This window comes from Coregonus lavaretus (genome assembly GCF_964263955.1).
Source record: "Coregonus lavaretus genome assembly, chromosome: 2".
NCBI classification, from domain to species: Eukaryota; Metazoa; Chordata; class Actinopteri; order Salmoniformes; family Salmonidae; genus Coregonus; species Coregonus lavaretus.
Window position 1 is genome coordinate 56,946,653 of NC_139989.1, and position 27,958 is coordinate 56,974,610.

General features: G+C 43.3%; 2 protein-coding genes across 5 annotated transcripts in view; both read right to left on the reverse strand.

The window, feature by feature from the left end:
* Positions 1 to 241: 241 nt before the first annotated feature.
* LOC311104833 (arf-GAP with dual PH domain-containing protein 1-like) lies at positions 242 to 9,778 on the reverse strand. Of its 4 annotated transcripts, none has more exons than XR_014610190.1 (11): positions 9,551 to 9,778; positions 6,386 to 6,477; positions 5,893 to 5,981; positions 4,934 to 5,052; positions 4,485 to 4,634; positions 3,984 to 4,067; positions 3,327 to 3,389; positions 3,128 to 3,200; positions 2,967 to 3,024; positions 2,277 to 2,352; positions 242 to 1,957 (listed from the first exon to the last, which is right to left on the reverse strand). XR_014610190.1 is itself a non-coding variant. In XM_084146761.1 (11 exons), exons 3-11 carry the CDS (start codon positions 6,472 to 6,474, stop codon positions 1,929 to 1,931), a joined length of 747 nt encoding a protein of 248 aa, XP_084002887.1. In that variant the 5' UTR covers positions 6,475 to 6,477; positions 6,801 to 6,931; positions 9,551 to 9,777; the 3' UTR covers positions 242 to 1,928. The 4 variants fall into 4 exon arrangements, 3 of the variants coding, with proteins under 3 accessions (XP_084002887.1, XP_084002888.1, XP_084002886.1); XM_084146761.1 differs by lacking the exon at positions 3,128 to 3,200 and adding an exon at positions 6,801 to 6,931 and having other exon boundaries at positions 2,971 to 3,024; positions 4,940 to 5,052; positions 9,551 to 9,777; XM_084146762.1 differs by lacking the exon at positions 3,128 to 3,200 and adding an exon at positions 6,801 to 6,931 and having other exon boundaries at positions 4,940 to 5,052; positions 9,551 to 9,777.
* A 100-nt stretch (positions 9,779 to 9,878) lies between these two features.
* The window catches only part of LOC311101663 (ATPase family AAA domain-containing protein 5-like), a 36,476-nt gene continuing 18,396 nt past the window's right edge, over positions 9,879 to 27,958 (reverse strand). Inside the window, exons 13-21 of the mRNA XM_084142810.1 lie at positions 21,729 to 21,891; positions 21,063 to 21,242; positions 20,609 to 20,854; positions 20,403 to 20,467; positions 19,963 to 20,152; positions 19,692 to 19,855; positions 18,476 to 19,512; positions 18,014 to 18,169; positions 9,879 to 11,528 (exon numbers count right to left, since the gene is read on the reverse strand). Of these exons, the coding sequence (XP_083998936.1) occupies positions 11,450 to 11,528; positions 18,014 to 18,169; positions 18,476 to 19,512; positions 19,692 to 19,855; positions 19,963 to 20,152; positions 20,403 to 20,467; positions 20,609 to 20,854; positions 21,063 to 21,242; positions 21,729 to 21,891 (2,280 nt within the window). The 3' untranslated portion in view covers positions 9,879 to 11,449. The remainder of the gene's footprint in view (positions 11,529 to 18,013; positions 18,170 to 18,475; positions 19,513 to 19,691; positions 19,856 to 19,962; positions 20,153 to 20,402; positions 20,468 to 20,608; positions 20,855 to 21,062; positions 21,243 to 21,728; positions 21,892 to 27,958) is intronic.

The following is a 27,958-nucleotide window of genomic DNA, read 5'->3' on the forward strand; positions in this document are numbered from 1 at the left end:
GGCAAGGATGCCATACCCTTTGTTTAAGAAAAGGGCTAAAAACATACCCTTCTAATACATACAGTTGGTAGTATATATTATCACAGTTTATATTAGAGATCACAGTTGGTATTAGATACTATCACAGTTGATATTATAGATGCAATTTTATACCATGTATGCACACACACACGTTTACTTTCTCATAGCGACAGAATTTACCTGGCTTCACACATAAAACAAGTACACACGGGACACACAGCTCTTTCTGCCATTTTAATACGAAAGATTTGAGCACAACAATTTCATATTCCATGCCCAGCAAGGCATGTAGTATTTGTCCATCATTTGTGGTGAGACATTACTGCCCAAATTAGTTTTTCAATAATTCCAGTAGAACCATGTCAGTCGTCAAGTATCTGCGTTGTACATAAACAATCCACAGTCCTAGACATTGTCCTCCAAGGAGTCATATATTTAGGGTCCTGCTGTCAGTAAGGGGGGGATACATTCCATTCAGTGATACTGGAAGTGTTCTTATATACTGAACAAAAATATAAACGCAACATGTAAAGTGTTGGTCCCATGTTTCATGAGCTGAAATAAAAGATCCCAGATATTTTCCAGATGCACAAAAAGCTTATTTATCTCAATTTTTGTGCACAAATTTGTTTACATCCCTGTTAGTGAGAATTTCTCCTTTGCCAAGATAATCCATCCACCTGAGAGATGTAGCATATCAAGAAGCTGATTAAATAGTATGATCATCACACAGGTGCACCTTGTGCTGGGGACAATAAAAGGCCACTCTAAAATGTGCAGTTTTGTCACACAACATTATGCCACAGATTTTGATGGAGTGTGCAATTGGCATGCTGATTGCTGGAATGAGCACCAGCGCTGTTGCCAGATAATTGAATGTTACTTTCTCTACCATAAGCCGCCTCCAACGTCGTTTTAGAGAATTTGGCAGTACATCCGACTGGCCTCACAACCGCAGACCACAAGTAACCACGCCAGCCCAGGACCGCCACATCCGGCTTCTTCACGTGCGGGATCGTCTGAGAAACTATGGGTTTGCACAACCAAAGAATTTCTGCACAAACTGTCAGAAACAGTCTCAGGGAAGCTCATCTGCGTGCTCGTCGTCCTCACCAGGGTCTTGACCTCACTGCAGTTCAGCGTCGTAACCGACTTCAGTGAGAAAATGCTCACCTTCGATGGCCACTGGCACACTGGAGAAGTGTACTCTTAATGTATGAATCCCGGTTTCAACTGTACCGGGCAGAAAGCAGACAGCGTGTATGGCGTTGTGTGGGTGAACGGATTGCTGATGTCAACGTTGTGAACAGAGTGCCCCATGGTGGCGGTGGGGTTATGATATGGGCAGGCATAAGCTACGGACAATGAACACAATTGCATTTTATCGATGGCAATTTGACTGCATAGAGATACCGTGATGAGATCCTGAGGCCCATTGTCGTGTCATTCATAGGACGCCATCATCTCAACTTTCAGCATGATAATGCACGCCTCATGTCGCAAGGATCTGTACACAATTCTTGGAAGCTAAAAATGTCCCAGTTCTTCCATGGCCTGCATACTCACCAGACATGTCACTAATTGAGCATATTTGGGATGCTCTGGATTGACAGCGTGTTCCAGTTCCCGCCAGTATCCATCAACTTCGCACAGCCATTGAAGAGTAGTGGGACTGGTTTTCTGTATCTATTCCCAGTCGTGAAATCCATAGATTAGGGCTTAATTTATTTATTTCAATTGACTGATTTCCTTACATGAACTGTAACTCAGTAAAATCTTTGAAATTGTTGCATGTTGCGTTTATATTTTTGTTCAGTGTAGATAGCAATCCACAAGTGTGATAGTTTTCAGAGTGGGCTTTGCAGCCAATGTTGGTGGAATCTCTCTCTCTCTCTCGTTCATGAAAGTCATCTCTTCCCTCTGATGTTGGCTTCAGCTGAAACAAGACAAGCCAGAAAATAGTACATTAGTTTATTCACCATATGGTGTATGAATATATACTATGTACAGTATGTGCATAGTGTGTGTGTCATAATGTGTGTGTGTGTGTGACAGGAGGTTGGTGGCACCTTAATTGGGGAGGACGGGCTCGTGGTAATGGCTGGAGCGGAATCCGTGGCATGGTATCAAATACATCAAACACATGGTTTCCATGTGTTTGATGGCATTCCATTTGCTCCGTTCTGCCCATTATTATGAGCCGTCCTCCCCTCAGGAGCCTCCTGTGGTGTGAATACTGGTGACACGGCTCTTACTGGTGTAGTCCTGGGGCTGCATGGGTTTAGAGATGACCTGTCTGAGGGCCTCCACCCACTCTCTCTGCTCCCTCTCCTGCTCACACATGAAGACACATTGATGTATCACACATTGATGTATTTGATACCATGCCACGGATTCCGCTCCAGCCTTTACCACGAGCCCGTCCTCCCCAATTAAGGTGCCACCAACCTCCTGTCACACACACACACACACATTATGACACACACACTATGCACATACTGTACATAGTATATATTCATACACCATATGGTGAATAAACTAATGTACTACTCCTGAGTGGCGCAGTGGTCTAAGGCACTGCATCGCAGTGCTAGCTGTGCCACTAGAGATCCTGGTTCGAATCCAGGCTCTGTCGCAGCCGGGAGACTCATGGGCGGCGCACAATTGGCCCAGCGTCGTCCAGGGTAGGGGAGGGAATGGCCGGCAGGGATGTAGCTCAGTTGATAGAGCATGGCGTTTGCAACGCCAGGGTTGTGGGTTCGATTCCCACGGGGGGCCAGTATAAAAAATAATAATATATGTATTCACTAACTGTAAGTCGCTCTGGATAAGAGCGTCTGCTAAATGACTAAAATGTAAATGTAAGACAAACTGGCGGTCTGGCGTCTCCACTGTGACGCCACACCTCCACCTGTTGCCTCTGGTCCTTTTGGGAATGCACTTACTCACTGAGTAACCATTGGTCTCTGTGCCGATGAACACAACTCCCAGCTCCTCAGCACCCTGTAGTAGACAGACACACACACAACATGCTGATAGTGTAGAGATTAGGATTAGAGTCATACACACAGGTACACATACACACGTACACAGCGAATACACACACCCTTTTTGAAGTAAAGGAGCTTCCTGTCTTGGGAGTCCAAGATGAACCATCTCTTTTTGAATGTCTCCTTTTGCTACCCAACAAATACACTTTATTGTCACTATGTCATAATGCGATTACATTGTAACAACCAGGTCACTTTACGTTTCTTCTATCCAATGTCATTATTTAGTATGATAATCACAAAGTAACTACCTACCATAGGACCTGTCTTCTCCATGTATCCTTCTTTGAGGTAGTTTCTGGTAATTCTAGTCATCAACTGTCAGAATGCACATAATGAAGAGGAATACAGAAGACGCAATTATAAGTATCAGTTAATTTATTGCTAATTGCAATGGTAGTTGTTGATTGCTATGGTTGCTGAATATATCCTTAGGTACCCTCTCAAATCTGAAACTTGTAGAACTTCCTCTAATGCATTGGTTCATAAAAGTCTGTCTTCACATGGCATAACAACACCCTAAAGTTTCAAGTTTTATTAGTCATATGTACAGGATACACATGGTATACACTGTCCAATGAAACGCTTACTTGCAGGTTCCTTCTCGAACAATGCAACAACAATAAGAAATAATAACATATAAGAATATGAACATAAAGTAAATGGCTCAGTAGAATAGAATAGACATTTTAGCATAAGTATAATACAGGAAAGCACAATTTATAGTACAATATTTACACCCTAAAGTGAATGGTCTACAGGGTACAATCAAAAGACCAAATTCATGTGGGGGGGACATTGGTAGCCTCTGATTTGATGGAAATAGAGATACTGTGCCGGTACAAACATGGTTGAAAAGAAGGGCATATACCAGAGAGAACTTTACTGAAATATAGTCTAATAAACACTTACTTCTTTATCACTTCCTGTGGGGTATGCTGTTTTCAGGTAGGCAAAGCGAGCAGCACGAATGGCATTGAACCAGTTGACAATCTCCTGAGCAGGGAAGACTAGTAAGCTTTACACACTGATATACAGCATAATCTGAAACAGGAGGATGCCATAAAAACGATCTCCTACTAACTGTGAATACAAGCGGAACGGCAAAGATCTCAGACAAAAGCATTAACAAAAGCTTGTTTTGCAAAGTTGTAAACATTTTTGCATGGCTTCTTGCTCACTTCCTCACGTATTGGATGAGGCCATGTGACTGCAAACGTCTTTCTCTTATCTCACCTGGTAGTACCGGGAGATCAGTTTGTGATTCAGCCAACTCCTGTGTAGTTTTCACTTTCATAACAAACATATGGCAAAGGAGTTGGATAAAACAAACAGTGACAGATCGTTGATCACCAGGCTATACAAAAGCTACTCTTCTATAATGAAGAGAGAAATACAGAAAGAAATGCCTACCTCTCCACTCTTGTGGTAGACATAAAGGCTTCTGGTGTGGCTGTCTTCCTGGTAGGTAATCTGCAGACCATGGGCGTGACCAATCTTCTCAGGTTGAAAGGTCACATTCACGTCTTTGATGGAGATGAGTGCTTTGGGCCCTTTGGACGGCTGAGGGCGCAGAGTGATGATGCGTACAAGGCAAGCCCAGTGAAAACACAACAATATGCCTTAAGACAGTCAACAGTTGGAGTATTTGTAAGCCTGACTTGAGATAAAACTGAATGTACGTCATAGTCAAATGATAAATGTTAAGATGAATCACAAGTGAACCCTTGTAAATATTAGCAGATCTATGGCACTGAACTCTTTTCACCTTTCAGTAGAGTCGCACTTTCAAAGTATGTGACCATAAACAGTTTAGCAATGTAGCCCTGCAGCAAAGCTACCCAGCATGTCAATGACCTCACACTTACATCCTCCTTGTTGTAGTAAGCCAGGGTGAATTCCGTCTCAGACAGAACAAACGTCCTTCTCTGAAACTGTCCCTTCTCCTTCCCCTTCTTCCACAACATCCCTTCATAGAAACCTGAAATGGACCCAATGAAATGTACTCTGTTACGTTTCCGCAACTCATCAATACATGTGGGTATTGCTCTAAAGAAATGTGCCCTCTATCATGTCCCTGGGTGTGATTTTCACTCAAGTGAACGATGCTCTGCTGTAGGTCCACAGAAGTGTCAGTGTGGCAAGAACAGGTTTTTCTTGTCATTCTATGATGAACAAACTACATTAACCCTGCAAAATGCCTCACTGTGGGCAATATTTATATTTCAATGTGTCATTTAGCAGGCGTTTCAATGTATGTAATTTAGCAGACACTTCAATGTATCAAATCAAATTGTATTTGTCACATGCGCCGAATACAACAGGTGTAGACCTTACCGTGAATGCTTACTTACAAGCCCTTAACCAACAATGCAGTTCAAGAAAGGGTTAAGAAAATATTTACTAAATAAACTAAGGTAAAAAAATAATAAAAAGTAACACAATAAAATAACAATAACGAGGCTATATATACAGGGGGTACCGGTACCGAGTCAATGTGTGGGGGTACAGGTTAGTCGAGGTAATTTGTACATGTAGGTAGAGGTAAAGTGACTATGCATACATAATAAACAGCGAGTAGCAGCAGTGTAAAAACAAATGGATAATTTAGCAGACGCTTTTATCAAACCCACTATCCTGGCGTTTCAAGAGCCATGCTCTTCCAACTGAGCTACAGAGGACCAAAATTAAAAGAATATAGAAATATAGAAGAAAAGGCAGAGGTTCTATGTGTTATAATATGTGTTATAATATTTGTTATAATATGTGATATAATATAAGTCATTTGAACGTCCACAGACAAGCAGTAAAGCCAGTTCACCTGTCGTGTAGGCCAGTGGAGGATACTTTGCCTCGCCGGTAAATTCCATCCTCTCATTTTTAGCTCTTATCCACTGCTCCCTTAGGACACTAGGGGTAAAAGGGATGAGATGTTCTACAGTATAACAGGCGTATCGGATCATTGAGTCCAGAGTTTCTCCTGCATTGCTTTAGACAGGGTGCATAGAAACCCATTACATTATTTTTTTTTAAACATTCATTGGGAGGGAGAGACAAAAATGTACTGACTGGTTAAATTATTTAGAATTCCATTGTCAGAAGTACCACTTCAGTTTTTTTTTTTTTTTAACAATACAATCCTTTCCTTCCTCTTCCTACATTGCTGTGCAAAGTCAGCATCCTTCAACTTCTCTAAATGCTGCCATTCGTTTGTACCACCAGCCAGAGGATGATTTGAGGACAGACATTAAATTACAAAAACGAGTGCCCAGTGTCAGTGAAGTAGTGAAATGACCTGGGATGGCAACACTTACGCACAGTCTTCTTGCTGGGGCCGGTAGTAGGACGCTGGGACTGCTTTCTCATAAATGGCTCTGGCTGTGGCGTTTCCATTGGTTTTCATGAACTTCGTTCACAAACAAACACCCCAAAAGAAGAAAACAGAGGACACAAATATATTGTATTGATTAAGATTGCAAACCAAACCAGTATCAAAAGTGGTCCTCCAAGATGAGAACCAGGAGTGAAATTGTCATGTAGTGGTCACAAAACCTGGTCTTGAAGAGATACTGGTTGTGAAGGCTTTTATTCCACCCCAGCAAAAATTAATGATGATTTGTTGATGGATTGATCTGGTTAGTGTTGGGCTGGAATGAACACCTGAACACCCTGTAGATCTCCAGAACCATGGTTGGTGGTGACCACTCCTGTAAGAGATCCATTCAGTACCTCCACTAGCTCGTCATCCCAGAAGTCGAACCGTATGGATTTGACGCGGCTGATGTTGGACAGGTTGCGGTGCACTCCAGAGCAGTTCAGACACACAAACACACCCAGCTTATAGGACCCCCAGTCAGGATCTATACATTGTATGCAGAGGACGGGAGGATCACCAGAAAGAGACAAGACTCTCAAGATCACTCAAAGCTCATGGAAAAACAGAGATCAAAGAATGAATGACCATCTCTGTGTGGTGTCAATCAGCACTGAAAATCACTCATATCTATCAAAATGGTCAATGGTGATCAGGGCTGGTCCTGGCCATTCTGCCGCCCTAGGCAAGTCAAAAATATTGTTGCCCCTGCAAAACTAGAATAGTCCCAGTAAGCATAATGAAGTTGAAAAGACGTCTAAAATACATATTTTCCAGATGTTGACGTTACGTTCAATTTAGTTTCTGAATGAAAGGTGAAAATACGTATTTTCCGGACATTGAAATCAGGTTCATTTTCGGTTCTGAATTGAAGTTGAAAATACGTAATTTATAGACGTCTATGTTTGGCCCAAATCAAGGCTTGTCCAGACCGGACCAAAAACCAACGTCCGTGGATGTGGAAATCAAGGCCGGTCTGGACTGCACCAAAAAAACGACTGTTGGTCCAAAAGATGTCGGTGCTTACTGGGGTGTAGCCTACCCTGTCCGCCTGCAATGGAATTTTTGGCATGCCCATCCATGTGTTAGGCCCACTGTTTGTAAAACAGGCCGTTGCATTGACTTTATTAGTCCTGATTCCTGTGACTAATCAATTTGGCTAGTTAAGCTCTGAATATCAGCTACCCAACTTTATACTGAGCCTATTTGCAATGTGTTTACACCACAGGAGGTTGGTGGCACCTTAATTGGGGAGGATGGGCTTGTGGTAATGGCTGGTGCGGAAGAGGTGTAATGGTATCAAATACAACAAACACATGGTTTCCATGTGTTTGATGCAATTCCATTCGCGCCGTTCCAGCCATTATTGTGAGTTGTCCTCCCCTCAGCAGCCTCCACTGGTTTACAAAGGGGAAATACAGAAGTATTTTCTTTTTCACTATGATCAGCTAGTCAAAAACAAACTTGAAACCACTGATCATGACAATTTCGCCCACAAGGTGAAACTCCTGGACAGCAGTTGTGAGTAGCCTGATTATCCATTCCATATTGTCCATTTTACTTTGACCTGTCCTGTTTTTAGGATATTGTAATGAGCCTGTAAGGCCACCGAAATTCACATGTAGTTTGTTGACTAGCATAAACAGTCTAGGATGACGATTTCCCATAAAATAAACAAGTTGTAATTTATTTGGATGAACACAGTGCACCCCAGAACTAATCCGACGCACACAAGTGCCTCTCGAAAAACTCTCCCTCAGCATGCCGCAGCATCATCATCACATACAGCAACTAATTTTCATAACATTGTGTGATAGGCTGAGAGACATTCGAATGTGTACGCATATTTCTATGGCGTGTTCATAAATTAACTTTGGAGTACCAGAGTGCCAGAGTGCCCTCGTATATTCAGAGCGTTGTTAGATTGTCCGTTCGTGAATTCAGAGCGTTTCGCTTTTGGAGCGTTCAGAGCGCACACTGAACGCTCCTGCCGGGGAGTAGGGTTGATCCGAGCGTTCTGACCTCACAACGGCAGTCAATAACACAAGCTAACTTGGCTAGCTAGCTACTTCCAGACACAAATGAGAGAACACCTCACTCTGACAATTTTACTCGTACTAGCAGAACTGGTTAGGCTGTTTTCATGTTATCTAGAACGTTGGTGACTGTAGCTGTGCTGCTGGCAACAATTTAAAAACTTTTTTTTTGCCGACGTTTACTGACACCGGTCATATTCAACGGGTGTTGCGCGTTCGTAAATTCATGTTATTCTGCGCTCTGGCACAAGACGAGAGTGCTCTGAAATGGAGTAGATAGCCAGGGTGAATTTACGAACGCACCCAATATGTTGTTCGTTAACATGTCAGCACATTTTTTATTTGATTGGGCGCAATTTAGGTTAGGCTATTTGATCGAAGAAACCTGCATGATGTCTCATTACATTGTCATACATTTCATATCCAGCCTGTAGGCTACAGAAAATGCCACATCCTATTTCTACCATATAGGCTACTATATATGCTACATGATTTATGTTAGAACGGTTTTTTTGACGGAACGTTGGTGGAGCATGGCAGCGATGTCTCTCCAACAGCACTCCGGAGAGGCGCGCTGGGAATGGACAAGCTAAATATGTTTGCGCCCCTGCCTTTAACAAAGTGGCCACTACTTATCACAGGGCGGCATCAGCGCTCACCTAAAATGCCCATATGCCACTGGTTGAGAGAAATTGTCATTGTTTTTGGACAGAATTATGTGAGGTTGTATGTGTTGTTGGAGGTGCGTATTGGTCAGTTTTGCTCAGAAAATGCCGCCCTCTTCAAACTGCCGCCATATGCGGTCGCCTAATCCTGCCTAATGAGCGTGCAGGCCTTGTAGGTAGAAGTTGTTATTGTTGTGTATAACGTGCTTTGAAAGTAGGGAGATTGCATTATGTAGATGACACACACAAGCATTTACCCTACACATTATTATTTAACACACCACACACATACAGAACATGGGCTTATTTAATTCATGTGAACAAACAGTACACTCATTGGCAACTTCATCCATAACTAATATCCTGATTTGACTTGGATTTAAATGGAACTACATTGTCACTCACCCGGCGCTCCAGTCTGCGCATTGGTTGTTGTCTGGCAGTTTCACCAATTCCAGCAAAATCGTTTTGTTTCGATCCTTGTTTGCCATTATTTTGCGAATATAAATCTGCATCGATATGAGTGGTGTAATTATCCGTTTACATAACGAAATACAAATGGTGACGTTTCTGTGAGTTTGGACGAAAACTGGAACTTCTGTACCAGTACCGTATGTAGGATCATGACGTGTGCCTGTGAACGTAAAATGTAAGTGATTTTTCTTTTGTAACCGCCCACTACTGAATAGGCAACCTCTACAGAAATGAAAACATGACGCGTGTGGTTTTGTTTCACACGCCGCGTCTGCGGCTTTTTACAAGTGTCCTTTTTTATTTCCAAGCTTTATTACATTTACGTAATTTAGCAGACGCTCTTATCCAGAGCGACTTACAGTTAGTGAGTGCATATATTTTCATACGGCCCCCCTGACCCCCCGTGGGAATCGAACCCACAACCCTGGCGTTGCAAGCGCCATCGCTACCAACTGAGCTACACGGGGCATTACATTAATTTACCGAAAGAAATAAGCAATACAAAAATATTTCATTATCATTTCTGTTACATTAGATTGATCACAACAATCTAACCCGACTTGATTCATGTTTATATTTTTAAAAAAATACATCCTACCCAATGATTTATATATACACGCTGACAGGGCGCGGTTTTGAAGCAACTGCGCTTCCACTGTTATAATTTTTTGTGGGGAAGCTATAAAAATGCATTTACCAATGTTTACATTCGTTTTTGCCATGTTTATTCTATTAGACACCTTAACACATACTTTTAAATTATATTATGTAAGCTAAACATAAATGAAAAAATATATAAAAACATTTAGCTTAATGGCATATTAAAGTACTAATGTTTCGGTCCCCACTACAAAAAAAAAAAAAAAACTTTAAAACATTTAATTTTGTCCATGAAACATTTAAATAAAATACTGTAGAATTCCATTCATTCCTATGGAGGACTGCTTTTCTGAAGTGCCAATATAGCCGACTGGTGGCTTCAAAGCCTCTCATTGGCCAATACAAAGCATAAGCAATCCAGGGTTTATATACATCACTGATCCTACCCTGCAATTAGATACAAACTTTTATTCACTCAAATAATGAAGCCATTGTGATTCATGAGAGAATAACACTTAGGACTGGTAAAGTGGGTGGGCTTTATATTATATGAACAGTAAAAAAAAAGTGATACTTAAGAGTGCTTGAACAGGATTGTGTTAATATTGTGTAGTTTGACAAAAGCAACACACCCTTTTAAACTGACAATTTCTACAAGTGTATTTCTACAAGTATGTTATTCAAATCTTACAAATGATCTCTCAACATAGAACATTTGAATTTATTAGTTCATGAAACGCTTTGCCAAATGCAAAGAAGAATACAAAAACATTAGGCACATCTCCATAAAAGCAAAAACTATAAAAACGTACTGATACACATTTACACTAAAACACACCCGTCTTTATATTACTGTACAAATGCATATTGAACAGGTGAATAGAGTTACAGCACTCATCGAAGGGATCTATGATGAACCTCACTCCAGGTCCAAAGAGGGAATTGATCCGCAGATTTCTGGTCATTGACTTTAGTAGCAATCGAGGGGTTGTATTCATTAGGGCACACCGTAGCAAAACGTTTTGCCTTTCTAATTCAACAAGCTCAGGTTGTCAGTCCCTCCTTGTGTCAGTTTGAATTATTCCATTCGGTACCTAATGAATATGACCCAAGTTAGGATCACATCAACCCTGTTAATGATTGCTTTCATACTGTCATCAAGCCTCAAATGGGCGAACTGAATGTCCTTAAACCCCCTATTTGAGAAACACCAGTGCACTTCTCTCTAGTTCAAGGGAAGTCCTCTGCTAGGTATTTTAGAGTGTTCTTGGAAAGGCCGAGGTGAATGGCATCCAGGTAGTGGAGGAACCTAAAGTGGGGGGAGAAAGAAATGTTCAAACTTAAGTCAAATCATTTAGATAAGTGACAGGCATACTGTAGCACATTTCTAGATGGCCTTTTTAGTGAAGCACACAGGGATAATATAATATATTACTAACTAAGTCGCTCTGGATAAGAGCATCTGCTAAATAACTAAAATGTAATGTAAATGTGTATATATTTATCCTATACACATACACTACCGGTCAACATTTTAGAACACCTACTCATTCAAGGGTTTTCCTTTATTTTTTAAACTATTTTCTACATTGTGTAAGGGCTATTTTACCAAGAAGGAGAGTGATGAGTGCTGCATCAGATGACCTGGCCCCCACAATCCCCCGACCTCAACCAAATTGAGATGGTTTGGGATGAGTCGGACCACAGAGTGAAGGAAAAGCAGCCAACAAGTGCTCAGCATATGTGGGAACTCCTTCAAGATGGTTGGAAAAGCATTCCAGGTGAAACTGGTTGAGAGAATGCCAAGCGTGTGCAAAGCTGTCATCAAGGCAAAGGGTGACTATTTGAAGAATCTCAAATATATTTTGATATGTTTAACACTTTTTTGGTTACTACATGATTCCATGTGTGTTATTTCATAGTTTTGATGTCTTCGCTATTATTCTACAATGTAGAAAATCGTAAAAATAAAGAAAAACCCTTCAATGAGTAGGTGTTCTAAAACTTTTGACCGGTAGTGTAACCTCAACCCCAGACTTTTATAGACACGAGCTACAGAGAAAGACATGCTGTGGGTGATTAGTAATGCACTAACCCACATCCTGTCCATAGACTAACATACCATCCTCTACCCATCCCCACCCTCAGCTTAAACTACATACAAGAGGTGCAACCGGGTAGAATAGCAAACCCAAAGCACACAACCTTTCTTGTTGAGACTACATCTGTCCATCTACAGTTGAAGTCGGAAGTTTACAAACACTTAGGTTGGAGTCATTAAAACTTGTTTTTCAACCACTCCACAAATTTCTTGTTAACAAACTATAGTTTTGGCAAGTCGGTTGGGACATCTACTTTGTGTATGACACAAGTAATCTTTCCAGCAATTGTTTACAGACAGATTATTTCACTTATAATTCACTGTATCACAATTCCAGTGGGTCAGAAGTTTACATACACTAAGTTGACTGTGCCTTTAAACAGCTTGGAAAATTCCAGAAAATGATGTCATGGCTTTAGAAGCTTCTGATAGGCTAATTGACATCATTTGAGTCAATTGGAGGTGTACCTGTGGATGTATTTCAAGGCCTACCTTCAAACTCAGTGACTCTTTGCTTGACATCATGGGAAAATCAAAAGAAATCAGCCAAGACCTCAGAAAAGTAAGTCTAGTTCATCCTTGGGAGCAATTTCCAAACGCCTGAAGGTACCACGTTCATCTGTACAAACAATAATACGCAAGTATAAACACCATAGGATCACGCAGCTGTCATACCGCTCAGGAAGGAGACGCGTTCTGTCTCCTAGAGATGAACGTACTTTGGTGAGAAAAGTGCAAATCAATTCCAGAACAACAGCAAAGGACCTTGTGAAGATGCTGGAGGAAACAGGTACAAAAGTATCTATATCCACAGTAAAACGAGTCCAATATCGACATAACCTGAAAGGCCGCTCAGCAAGGAAGAAGCCACTGCTCCAAAACTGCCATAAAAAAGCCAGACTACGGTTTGCAACTGCACATGGGGACAAAGATCGTACTTTTTGGAGAAATGTCCTCTGGTCTGATGAAACAAAAATAGAACTGTTTGGCCATAATGACCATCGTTATGTTTGGAGGAAAAAGGGGGAGCTAGCAAGCCAATGAACACCATCCCAACCGTGAAGCATGGGGGTGGCAACATCTCAAGACATCAGTCAGGAAGTTAAAGCTTGGTCGCAAATGGGTCTTCCAAATGGACAATGACCCCAAGCATACTTCCAAAGTTGTGGCAGAATGGCTTAAGGACAATACTGTCAAGGTATTGGAGTGGCCATCACAAAGCCCTGACCTCTATCCTATAGAACATTTGTGGGCAGAACTGAAAAAGCGTGTACGAGCAAGGAGGCCTACAAACCTGACTCAGTTACACCAGCTCTGTCAGAAGGAATGGGCCAAAATTCACCTAACTTATTGTGGGAAACTTGTGGAAGGCTACCCGAAACGTTTGACCCAAGTTAAACAATTTAAAGGCAATGCTACCAAATACTAATTGAGTGTATGTAAACTTCTGACCCACTGGGAATGTGATGAAAGAAAAAAAATAGAAATATTATAAATATAAATATTATTCTGACATTTCACATTCTTAAAATAAAGTGGTGATCCTAACTGACCTAAGAAAGGGAATTTTTACTAGGATTAAATGTCAGGAATTGTGAAAATGAGTTTAAATGTATTTGGCTAAGGTGTATGTAAACTTCAGACTTCAACTGTATCATCCATATCAAACTAAATTATTACAGTATGGTGTCAAGGTATCTGGATAAATTATTTTGAAGTGTGTGACTGCAGTTAGTTCTCAGGAATCTAGATCTAATGAGCATGAAGATAAGTGACCTCACTGACCTGTGGGTTTCTATGGAAGAAATAAACAACTAGATTCAAATAACTACTGTCAGTCTGAAACATACCTCAGACCCACAGCCTAGGGTATGATAGAGAAGTGAGGATGGAAACGTGCATCAAGAGCGGCAGGTAGCCTAGTGGTTAGGAGCGTTGGGCCAGTGACCAAAAGGTCACTGGTTAAAATCCCTGAGCTGACTAGGTGAAACATCTGTCGATGTGCTCTTGAGCAAGGCACTTAACCAATTGCTCCAGGGTCATCGTCAATAATGGCTGATCCCAGGGGTGGGATATGCAAAAAACAAATATCCAATTCACACATGCTTTTACATGTGTTTATTAGGACAAATGTAAGTACCCACTTCATTATTATTATTATTAAAACTTTGACATGTCATTTGAAAAAGAGACCACTTTCCTATTCCATAATTTTAAGAGTGTGAGAGCAAGACATAACCGTGTGAAGGCTTAACTCAAATACCATATATTTCCTCTGTCCAGCACTATCAAAATGTGATATACCCGTACATTATGCCTGACTAATAATATACACAAAGTGTACAAAACATTAGGAACACCTGGGGCCTCATGTACAAAGACTTGCGTTGAATTCATACTAAAACATTGCGTACGGACAAAGCCATAAATGTGCGTACGCACCAAAAAAATCTGATGTATGAATCTCTGCGTACGCAGCATTCCACATACATTCTCTTTGTACATCCCAATCAACGCGAAATTGAGCGCACATGCACGAGCACCACACCACACCCTGTCTCCTCCCTCAATTAAATCAATTTAAATATGGTAATTAGTCCAATTTGGCAAAAGAAACCTGCAAGAACATGGCTAAAGCAAGCAAGAAACGAAATTTCACTGAAAACGAATTAGAGGTGCTACTATCAGAGGTAGAAACAAGAAAAAATATTTTATTTGGAAATCTGTCCTCTGGAATTAATAACAAAAGAAAGAAAAAAGAGTGGGCGAGTTTGTCTGATGCCGTCAACGCGGTGGGATCTGAGAGTCGCACCGTAAATGAACTGAAGAAGAAAAGGTCAGACATAAAGGTGGAAGTTAAGCGGAGAACTGCTGCGCACCGACAAAGTGTGGGCAGAACAGGCGGTGGTACAGGGACCGATGAACTTGCACCCTTTGATCAGAGAGTTGCCTCTATTGTAGGAGACACGTTAATCTCTGGAATCGTATCCGCTGATGTAGGAGACTCGGATATACTACAGGACTGCCAGCAAGGTGACTCAGATTTATTTCCTTAACTTTGATATACATAGCCAGCCACCGTTAAATTTTAAAATGCATGCAATATAGCAAAAGGTACACCAGAGATTTCACGTATCCACTGCTTTTATTGCAAATGCGTGTACCCATTAATAAGGAACAGACTCAAATTACTGTTAAGATGTGCCTGTGTTTAATTGGACTTAGGAACCGCAGGAACGTCCACTGGCACGCACTCAGAGTCCGCACCACCTGAGCAGCCAGAGCCCATTCAGTCCAGCGTCTCCCGTGTCTCTAATGTTCCCCCCAGTGCTGAAGCCCGTCCATCTGGCCGTGTCTTGACGCATGCTGTTCTGGAGTCACAACAACAAATTGTTAGGGCCACTGAAGAAATGAACAGTCACCTTAAAAATGTCACTGACGCACTCACAGAAATAAGCCATTCATTAAAAGAATTGGTCAAAAAATGAACTTTGTGTCTGAGTACCATTTATATTGTCGCAATTACACGTTGACGGGCCTGAATGGCTTGTTGATTGTGCTGCACATATACTGGTCCTGGGTCAGGGTCATCTGGCGGTGCCCCCACCTCACCAAGGGGTATGCCATGCCTGTGCGCGACATTGTGCAGCACTCCACAGGACAGTATGATGCGGCAAACCTTGTCAGGGCGGTATAACAGCATCCCCCCGGTCCTGTCAAGGCAGCGCCACCGACATTTCAGCTGCCCAATCGCCCGCTCCACAACTGACCGAGTGCGGGAATGGGCATCATTGTATCTGCGCTCTCGGTCAGTTTGTGGGTTGGTGAGGGGGGTTAACAGCCACGTCTTTAGTGGATAACCACTGTCTCCTGATGGGCAGTAATAATAATTACAGACACAAACATTTTACTTTTAGATAGAACCATACATTTAAATGCATAACTTACCAAGTAGCCACCCATCGCGCACCCTGCCAGCTTGGAGTCTCATCCCAACCATGCTGTTTGTAAGGATATATGAATCATGGGTTGACCCAGGCCACCTTGCCACAATATTTGTTAGGCGCATTTGTGCATCACATATAATCTGCACATTTATTGAATGGAAATGTTTCCGATTCACATATGCAAATTCGTCTTCAGATGGCGCCTTTATAGCAATATGTGTGCAGTCGATCGCTCCGATTACATTAGGAAAACCGGCTATCGCTGCAAATTGCGCTTTGATGTTTGGCTGGTCACCTGCATCGTATGGGAACGTTATATACCTGGTAGACAAGCGGATGATGCCGTCCCATACAGGTGGCATTGCACGGCTCAAACACGACTGGCTTATTCCTGAGCGGTCTGCCAGTTCTCTTTGGAAAGAACCGGTTGCTAGGAAACCAAGTGTAGTAAGCACCTGTAAAGGAACGGGTAATGCGTGGCTCCTCACTGTCTCTCTTTCCAAATTCGGACCCAACTCAGCGCAGAGCTCCAAGAGTATAGCCCTTGGAAATCTGAAACGGCTGATGAGCCAGTCATCGTCGTGGGCCAGAAAATCACCGTGGTCCCTAAAAACTCGTTCTCTCCGGATTTGTCCATTGAAAATGTCTTCTAATAAAGCCAAAGCTGCCATTGCTAGACGGGTTGTATCAATTTTCACATCCTTTATATATGTTCTTACTTAATTGCATAATTAATAGAATATTCTAATAAGACTCGTGTGACAATAATATGGCAAATCATTTATCAATTACAAATTATAAGCAATATCTGGCAGGTGCGATAGAACAGTTCGTAGTGTAATGTTTGCCACTTCACTTTATTGCCTCTATGAGTCGCCAACGGACAAACATCACAAAAATGTACGTACGCCAGGCCTGAAGTTTACGTGGAAGAACGCACATTCTTACGTTAATTTCACTGTTAGTACATCTGACCGTGAACGTGAAAGCTGGCGTACGCCGTGTTTTCGTGCCTACGCAAGATTGATACATGAGGCCCCTGCTCTTTCCATGACATAGACTGACTAGGTGAATCCAGGTGGAAGCTCTGATCCCTTATTGATGTCACCTGTTAAATCCACTTCAAATCAGTGTAAATGAATGGGGGGAGACAGGTTAAAGAAGGATTTTTAAGCCTTGAGACATGGATCGTGTATGTGTGCCATTCAGAAGGTGAATGGGCAAGACAAAAAATGTAAGTGCCTTTGAACGGGGTATGGTAGTAGAGGTTTGTGTGAAGAACTGCAACGCTGCTGGGTTTTTCACGCTCAACAGTTTCCCGTGTGTATCAAAAATGGTCCACCACCCAATGGACACCCAGCCAACTTGACACAACTGTGGGAGTCCATGCCCCACGACAAACTGAGGCTGTTCTTAGGGCAAAAAAGGGGTGCAACTCAATATTAGCAAGGTGTTCCTAATGTTTTGTACACTCTGTATATATCAAGGATTTTAATAGTATTGGTTAGGCCGTCTTGTACACATTCACAGCTAAAAGCTGAATAACAGTATACAGACCCCCAAAAAATTGCATTAAATCTCTAGATATCAATCTATACTGAATGGAGAGCAGCTAAGTCTCTAGATATCAATCTATACTGAATGAGACTAGACTTGGGGTGGACCAGAGCTGGGTGTCCCCCTAAAACCCTGTTTAACTCTAATCCCGACTTCCACATCCATCACCTATAACCCATGACCTCTCACCTGCGTTTAACCTTGCCCTGCTCCTTGAGCGTCTCTGATCGGCAGATGGTCCGTAGGAAGGGAAGGAAGTCCAGGGCTGCAGCAGGTCTGTTACCCAGTGTCCCTGCCACTCGGCTGGGTAGAATGTCCATCACCTCCCTCCTCCTCTGGAGAACTCTGGAGGAACAACAACAGCAAACAGGTTAGGTTAGATTCCTTAAAAGCACTTTGTTACAACTTCTGATGTAAAAAGGGCTTAATACATAAATGTGATCGATTGATTATCCAATATCTACCAAATTAAACTTTTCTTTGAGGATATGTTGAATACTACAATTATACTCACCGATCAAATAAATAATTAATACAATAATACAATATTTTACATATCCTAAATTCATAATACTTTTCATAGTAAGCAATACCCTGCCAACTAATCATTATAAGCCATACAGTGAAAGACAAACAGACAAGAAGACTCACTTTGGTGCACAGGGGCTGTCCTGCGTGAGTCTGAAGCCCTGTCTGTGCGGGGCCACAGGGAGTGTGAGCTCGTTCACAGCCTCCTTCCCCAGTTCCCCCTCTAGACCTTGGGCTTTACCCCACGCCTCCTCTACCCCGGCCTTGCACCTCTGGAAGCTCAGAGCCTCCACAGCAGCCTGGATCTCCCCCGCTCTCTCCCCTTCCACCCAGCTCCCTCCGTCGCACTCCTCCCTGGGCTCGTCCGTCATCCCGTCTTTAGTCTCGGCTCTGGCTCCCAGGCCGAACATCCTGTGTGTGTGTTTGGCACCACCTACAGGTGAGGTGTGGAGGGGCAGGGAGGAGTCCAGGAGGGACATGTGGTCGAGGAACTCTGCCAGGGAGTCCAGGCAGCGGGACACAGGCTCACTCTTCATCCTCTGCTCCGGGGTGAGCGGCACCCTCCTCATCCTCACCGAGGCAGGGGCCTTCTCCTTTACCTCTTCCTCTCTAGCCTTCACAGATTCTTGTTCAACCTTGTTGCTGGTAGAATCGTCCTGACCGCCCTCCTCTTCCGACTGGGAGGCCGTCTGTGTCTGAGGGGCGTTGGGAGGGGTTTTAGAGCGGAGGGAGAGGAAGGCGTCGTCTGAATCCGAGTCTGAGTGAAAGGGGTCCAGGTCCTCTCGGGTACCCAGCTGTTGCTGCTTCTTCTTCTTCTTCATTCTAGAGGACACCTTCACCGGGCTCCCGTCTGTCTCTGACCCCTCTGCCACCTGCTGGAGCCTGGGGTGGGGCAGTGGATCAACCTCAGTCTGAGGTGGTAGTGGTGGATCAATCTCTGGCTTTATACTATTCATACTAGCGGCTACTTCCTGTGGATCAGCGCTGGGCTCTTCCTGTGTCCGGTTGCTCATTTCCTGTGGCCGCCTGTGGGTTGTGACAGTGAGGTGTGTGGTGGGTAAGGGAAGCAGGGCCTCCATGTTGGAGTAGAGCAGGTCTATTCCTCTTCTCTTGCTGGTGATCAGCAGTTCCCAGCAACCTGGCGCCACTGTGGACTGGCTCTGAGAAGACAGATTGTGGTTATGCTTCAATACTTCCATACTAACTTATAGATAACAAAGTGACTCTGAGAAGCTGCTTTGACATAGGGATTCTAATGATGAGAGATCATACCACAAGAGACCGGTCAAAACATGCAAAAAGGATATTGAGTGTCCTTTTGAGACTTTTGACAACCAACCTTGAACAGATCCTGCATGTCCCTCTCTGGCTCCATGTTCAGCAGCCCCAGCATGCTCTCTGTGCAGCCTGTGTCACAGGGGGGCAGGGGACCTAATGGGGTCACCCCCTCACTCACCAAAGCCCCCCCTGCTGTCTCCCCGGTCTTTGGCTTGAGTTCTGTCGCTGAATATGCAACATAAAAAACAACATTTATCACTATGAGTAACAATTCAGTATTAATAGGCAGCGTTGTTTATACAGTTATTTAGTGAACACAACTCTGTCCTCACCTGTGGGGGCTGAGTCTGGGAGGGGACGGGGTAGCTTCCACCCCCCTGCGGAGCAGCTCCAGAACTGGAGGTGAAGAAGGCTCTGGCGGATGTCACAGCCGTTCAAGTGGAGCAGAGAGGAGACGTCACGGGCGTCCGTACGCATGTTCTCAGCCAGGCACAGCAGCTGCAGGTAGCTCCCCACATTGACCTGTATAGGGGAAAGAGAGGTGTTACAACCACACATACTCATGCACCTGTATGAAGGAGCTACACACTAACATACGCAAATGGCCCTAAAGGACCATAAGAGTTTCCTAGTATAAATTAACATTCTTCCTGTGCAACTAGAAAGCATGCTTAAAATAATACACCTTCAACGTTACTCTGTCGAGTACACAAATAAATAAAAATCCATCTAAAACAATCGGAATAGGTTTGTAGTTCAATGGCTTTCTTACCACTGAGGGTGTTTTGAAATGGATCTCCTCAAAGTAGCCATCAAACATGGTACTGAAGGTGGGATCTAGAAGAGAGAAAAAGGTTCAACTCACAGTGCATGTCACCTTCTGTCTGTGCTATTCATGTCACATACAGTGTACAAACATACAACCATGAACCATAACTTAGTCTTCCACCATGAAATATGGATTGCTCCCTCACTCACCACTGGTGGTGAGGATCACCGGTCTCTTGGTGGTGGTCATGAACGTTTTGATGGCAGCCAGGAACCCAGAGTCGTCGTCGAAGACGACATCCACCTCCTCAAAGAGAATGAGTGACGTGGCTGTCTTCTTGCTCTGCTCTTCACTGGAGGAGGAGTCCTTGGTGATGGCTGCTGCTGCAGGCCCGTTCTGAGGCTCTTTAGTCTTACTGGAACTCTCCTTGGCTTTACTGGTCTTCTTAGGAACAGCTGTAAGGAGGGGGGAGGAGAAGTGAATAACACCTATATTTAGTTCTGACTTAATATGTATGCGGACTAGACTAGGGTTTATCCAATATAGTAACTGAAGGGAATAAAACTTCCATGCTGTGTTTAATTTAGGGACCTAAACGGTTTAACACCTGACTGACAGAAACCTAAAGCTAGGGAGGAGGAAGGACAAGGAATTCATTCTAACCTGTTGGTTGCTTCTGGTCTTGGCTGGCACTGGCAGGTTCCTTGTTGGTGGGACCAGGTCGGCCCATATTGAAGAAGTTGGCCAGGGAGGTGGGGGCCAGGCCTCCCCTCTTGGCACCACGGGGGGACTGGTGGGGCTTCCTGGGGGAGGACACCACCCGTCGAGGAGAGTTCACCTTCCCTGGGAGATGGAGAGCAGAATCATCACCTGTCAACCTGGATCTTTAGGAATCTTACTGTATACACTATGGGTCACATCATAACTCAAGAAACTGACGGCAGGTAGCATAGCGGTTAAGACGGTTGGGCCAGTAACCGAAAGGTCGCTGGTTTGAATCCCGAGCCGACTAGGTGAACAATCTGTCGATGTGCCCTTGAGCAAGGCATTTAATTTGAATTGCTCCTGCCCTAATTGCTCCTGTAAGTCGCTCTGGATAAGAGCGTCTGCTAAATGACTAAAATGTAAGTGTAAAATTAAACTGGCATGTAACCTGAAATTTCCATGGAAGATACCATAGATTTAGGCCAACGGGAGATGGTGCTCAGGTTTGTTACCCATTTATCTCTTATAGATTTTATCAGTGTCAAACTATCAACTTTCTATCAAAGTAGTCCTAAGAGATTCTCTTGGGCTACAAGAAGAAAGGCAAACTTCTTCTAAACTTACGTGGTGAGGATCCAGGCCTGGCGGTGGAGCTGCTGCTGCTGAAGTAGCACGGCTTGTGGGCGTTGACCCCCTGGATGTCCACCTGGTGGGACTGGGTGGCCTCCTTCAGCTGGGACAGGATCTGACGGCCGCTCCGCTGGGACGACGCGTTCACCTCAAACACCTGGAGAAGGGTGACAGGTTAGACTTTCTGCCTTCTAAGTAGCATACATAGCTAATATATTACACAGACAGTTAAGACAGAGATGTTAAAAGATTTGAGGGCACCCAGCAGCATCCCACTGCTGGCTTGCCTCTAAAGCTAAGCAGGGTTGGTCCTGGTCGGTCCCTGGATGGGAGACCAGATGCTGCTGGAAGTGGTGTTGGAGAGCCAGTAGAAAGCACTCTTTCCTCTGGTCTAAATATCCCAATTCCCCAGGGTGCAGTCTTTCGGATGGGACGTTAAACAGGTGTCCTGACTCTGTGGTCACTAAAGATCCCATGGCACTTATCATAAGAGTATAGGCGTTAACCCTGGTGTCCTGGCAACATTCCCAATCTAGCCCTCATACCATCATGGCCACACCTAATCATCCCCAGCTTCCAATTGGCTCATTAATCCCACCTCCTCTCCCCTGTAACTATTCCCCAGGTCATTGCAGTAAATTAGAATGTGTTCTCAGTCAACTTACTTGGTAAAATAAGGTACAAATATAAAAAGTAACCTAACATTTAATGGACGCTTTTCAAATCAAATTGTATTTGTCACATGCTCTGTAAACAACAGGTGTATACTAACAGTGAAATGCCCTTCCCAACAATGCAGAGAGAAAAATAATAGAAAGACAATAACACGAGGAATAAATACACAATGAGTAATGATAACTTGGCTATATACACGGGGTACCAGTACCCAGCCGATGTGCAAGGATACAAGCAATGTACCCCCAAATTTCAGGTCTGCTGATCGCAAATTTTAACGTTGTGACAATGCTATGCAACTTCCGCCGCGTATTTACTGTCAACACTGAGGTTGTACCCGCTTTAAGTTAGTTTTAACAGTGGTGAAGTAGGCTGTGGCTATTTGATCATAATGTAGGCCTACCATAAAAAACAATGGAAGAAAATGCATTCCATAACATTTTAACATGGAAATACAGTGGCTTGCGAAAGTATTCACCCCCTTTGGAATTTTTCCTATTTTGTTGCCTTACAACCTGGAATTAAAATATATTTTTTGGGGTGTTTGTATCATTTGATTTACACAACATGCCTACCACTTTGAAGATGCAAAATATTTTTTATTGTGAAACAAACAAGAAATAAGACAAAAAAAACTGAAAACTTGAGCGTGCATAACTATTCACCCCCCCCCCCAAAGTCAATACTTTGTAGAGCCACCTTTTGCAGCAATTACAGCTGCAAGTCTCTTGGGGTATGTCTCTATAAGCTTGGCACATCTAGCCACTGGGACTTTTGGCCATTCTTCAAGGCAAAACTGCTCCAGCTCCTTCAAGTTGGATGGGTTCCGCTGGTGTACAGCAATCTTTAAGTCATACCACAGATTCTCAATTGGATTGAGGTCTGGGCTTTGACTAGGCCATTCCAAGACATTTAAATGTTTCCCCTAAAACCACTTGAGTGTTGCTTTAGCAGTATGCTTAGGGTCATTGTCCTGCTGGATGGTGAACCTCCGTCCCAGTCTCAAATCTCTGGAAGACTGAAACAGGTTTCCCTCAAGAATGTCCCTGTATTTAGCACCATCCATCATTCCTTGAATTCTGACCAGTTTCCCAGTTCCTGCCGATGAAAAACATCCCCACAGCATGATGCTGCCACCACCATGCTTCACTGTGGGGATGGTGTTCTCGAGGTGATGAGAGGTGTTGGGTTTGCGCCAGACATAGCGTTTTCCTTGATGGCCAAAAAGCTCAATTTTAGTCTCATCTGACCAGAGTACCTTCTTCCAAATGTTTGGGGGGTCTTCCACATGCCTTTTGGCGAACACCAAACGTTTTTTCTTATTTTTTTCTTTAAGCAATGGCTTTTTTCTGGCCACTCTTCCGTAAAGCACAGCTCTGTGGAGTGTACGGCTTAAAGGCGTCCTATGGACAGATACTCCAATCTCCGCTGTGGAGCTTTGCAGGTCCTTCAGGGTTATCTTTGGTCTCTTTGTTGCCTCTGATTAATGCCCTCCTTGCCTGGTCCGTGCGTTTTGGTGGGCGGCCCTCTCTTGGCAGGTTTGTTGTGGTGCCATATTCTTTCCATTTTTTAATAATGGATTTAAATGGTGCTCCGTGGGATGTTCAAAGTTTATGATATTTTTTTATAACCCAACCCTGATCTGTACTTCTCCACAACTTTGTCCCTGACCTGTTTGGAGAGCTCCTTGGTCTTCATGGTGCCGCTTGCTTGGTGGTGCTGCAGACTCTGGGGCCTTGCAGAACAGGTGTATATATATACACTGAGATCATGTGACAGATCATGTGACACTTAGATTGCACACAGGTGGACTTTATTTAAATAATTATGAGACTTCTGAAGGTAATTGGTTGCACCAGATCTTATTTAGGGGCTTCATAGCAATACATATGCACTCACCACTTTTCAGTTATTTTTTTTTGTGCATTTTTTTTTGTGCAAATTATTTTTTTCATTTCACTTCACCAATTTTGACTATTTTGTGTATGTCCATTACATTAAATCCAAATAAAAATCAATTTAAATTACAGGTTGTAATGGAACAAAATAGGAAAAACATCAAGAGGGATGAAAACTTTTGCAAGGCACTGTAGCTGTTCTATCATTCATCCTACAGTAACAGACAATGTGTGGTGCTCAATGTAGGCCTACATTCCATGAGACTTTTGAAAAAAACATGCAGGGATTGACATCAACCTGTTTATCCACTTGTCCTTCAGACAAGGAGGTGACTGAAAATGTTGTTGTGTTGTTTGATGCAAGAAACCACTTTACAAAATAAAATGCATAATTATTCCCATACCATTATTACAAAGAATCAGGCAAATTATGCTACCCTCTGCCTATTGGCTACTTAGCTTATTCAAGCCTGTCTCGAAATACAACACTGCCCCTTTAAGACAAAAAAAAGCTCTTTACCTGACTCCCCTTTCAAAGATGTCGAGAAATGCACACGTTTTGTGCTCTTGTAGGAAGCAATCACTCCCCCATTGCTGACTACAAATGATATATAACTGGGCTAATAACTCATTAACTAGCAAAGGATATGTAAAATTGTGCACACATGGCTACATGCAGCTCTCGCTTTGATCTCAAAACCGCTCGTTGTAATAAATGTCCAGTTCAAAGTGAATGGCACAAATCCATATATGGCAATGGTCTATTTGGATATAGGCCTACTGCAGCTCTGATTGGTTATGGTGCACCGGTCTGTGTAGAGTACGGGCCTGAGTCGTGCTTGTCAATGCAATAGAATCCTACTCCGATGCGTTCTGCCTACAACAAAATCTCCTGCATAGTTCGTTTTGTTTCGGTATGTTGCATTGAACGTGGCAAATATTGCGTTGATTCGATCACAATTGCCACAGTAAAGGGAAATGTTGATAGTGTTAACAAACAGGGAAAAAAGTTCAATCTCGTGCTTCTCTGCACCAGCTGACATTTCTTCTGCGTGGCAGTCCTGGGGGAGCTGCGCGCGGATTTGAGGGAACATTGGGTCCAGGGTACTGTAATTGAGGTACATATGTACATATGGGTAGGGATAAAGTGACTAGGCAACAAGATAGATAATAAGCAGTAGCAGCAGCGCATGTGATGAGTCAAAAGAGTTAGTGCACTTAATTCAGAGCGTGTAAATTAGCTAGAAAGATGTGTCGGCATCGAGTAATTGTCTCTGGCCCCCTCCCAGTTAGGGGGAGTGATGAGCTCTACAGCAGAGTCTCACAACTCAATTGCTGGTTGAAAACTGTTTTCTGCCCCTCCCAAAAGATAGAATTTGTAGATAATTGGCCCTCTTTCTGGGACTCACCCAAACAGGACCAAGCCTGGCCTGATGAGGAGTGATGACTCCACCCTAGCTGGAGGGGTGCTCTCATCTTATCTATCAACATAGACAGGACTCTAACTCCTCTAGCTCCACAATGAGATAGGATACAGGCCAGGCAGCCTGCTTAGTGGAGTCTGCCACAAGCACAGTCAGTGTAGTCAGCTCAGCTATCCCCATTGAGACTGTATCTGTGCCTCGATCTAGGTTGAGCAAAAATAAACATGGCGGTGTTCGCCTTAGCAATCTCACTGGAATAAAGACCTCCTCCATTCCTGTCATTATTGAAAGAGATTGTGATATTTCACATCTCAAAATAGGGCTACTTAATGTTAGATCCCTCACTTCCAAGGCAGTCATAGTCAAATAACTAATCACTGAACATAATCTTGATGTGATTGGCCTGACTGAAGAATGGCTCAAGCCTGATGAATTTACTGTGTTAAATGAGGCCTCTCCTCCTGGTTACACTAGTGACCATATTCCCCGCACATCCCACAAAGGCGGAGGTGTTGCTAACATTTACGAAAGCAAATTTCAATAAAAATATATAAAAAACGACTGCGTTTTCAACTTTTGAGCTTCTAGTCATGAAATCTATGCAGCCTACTCAATCACTTTTTATAGTTACTGTTTACAGACCTCCTGGGCCGTATACAGCATTCCTCACTGAGTTCCCTGAATTCCTATCAGACCTTGTAGTCATGGCAGATAATATTCACATTTTTGGTGACTTTAATATTCACAAGTCCACAGACCCACTCCAAAAGGCTTTTGGTGCCATAATCGACTCAGTGGGTTTTGTCCAACATGTCTCCGGACCTACTCATTGCCACGGTCATACCCTGGATCTAGATTTGTCCTGTGGAATAAATTGTGTATCGGAAAAAAAATCCTCATAATCCTGGACTATCGGACCACCATCTTATTACGTTTGCAATCGCAACAAATAATCTGCTCAGACCCCAACCAAGGATCATCAAAAGCCGTGCTATAAATTCTCAGACAACCCAAAGATTCCTAGATGCCCTTCCAGACTCCCTCCAACTACCCAAGGACGTCGGAGTACAAAAATTGTTTAACCAAACTGAGGATCTAAATTTACCCTTGCGTAATACCCTAGATGCAGTCGCATCCCTAAAAACAAAACATTTGTCACAAGAAATTAGCTCCCTGGTATACAGAAAACCATGCTTTTAGATTGTAGGTACAGTGGGGAGAACAAGTATTTGATACACTGCCGATTTTGCAGGTTTTCCTACTTACAAAGTATGTAAAGGTCTGTAATTTTTATCATAGGTACATTTCAACTGTAAGATACGGGATCTAAATCACATTGTATGATTTCTAAGTAATTAATTTGCATTTTATTGCATGACATAAGTATTTGATACATCAGAAAAGCAGAACTTAATATTTGGTACAGAAACCGTTGTTTGCAATTACAGAGATCATACGTTTCCTGTAGGTCTTGACCAGGTTTGCACACACTGCAGCAGGGATTTTGGCCCACTCCTCCATACAAACCTTCTCCAGATCCTTCAGGTTTCGGGACTGTCGCTGGGCAATACGGACTTTCAGCTCCCTCCAAAGATTTTGTATTGGGTTCAGGTCTGGAGACTGGCTAGGCCACTCCAGGACCTTGAGATGCTTCTTACGGAGCCACTCCTTAGTTGCCCTGGCTGTGTGTTTCGGGTCGTTGTCATGCTGGAAGACCCAGCCACGACCCATCTTCAATGCTCTTACTGAGGGAAGGAGGTTGTTGGCCAAGATCTCGCGATACATGGCCCCATCCATCCTCCCCTCAATACGGTGCAGACGTCCTGTCCCCTTTGCAGAAAAGCATCCCCAAAGAATGATGTTTCCACCTCCATGCTTCACGGTTGGGATGGTGTTCTTGGGGTTGTACTCATCCTTCTTCTTCCTCCAAACACAACAAGTGGAGTTTAGACCAAAAAGCTCTATTTTTGTCTCATCAGACCACATGACCTTCTCCCATTCCTCCTCTGGATCATCCAGATGGTCATTGGCAAACTTCAGACGGGCCTGGACATGCGCTGGCTTGAGCAGGGGGACCTTGCGTGCGCTGCAGGATTTTAATCCATGACGGCGTAGTGTGTTACTAATGGTTTTCTTTGAGACTGTGGTCCCAGCTCTCTTCAGGTCATTGACCAGGTCCTGCCGTGTAGTTCTGGGCTGATCCCTCACCTTCCTCATGATCATTGAT

Coding starts and splice junctions, on each gene's coding strand:
- LOC311104833 (XM_084146760.1), bottom strand. CDS start 6,474: ATGAAAACCAATGGAAACGCCACAGCCAGAGCCATTTATGAGAAAGCA. Junction 5,053..5,892: donor TCCACTGGCCTACACGACAG/GTGAACTGGCTT, acceptor GGTCCATTTCAG/GTTTCTATGAAGGGATGTTG. Junction 3,390..3,983: donor CCACAGGAAGTGATAAAGAA/GTAAGTGTTTAT, acceptor GCATTCTGACAG/TTGATGACTAGAATTACCAG.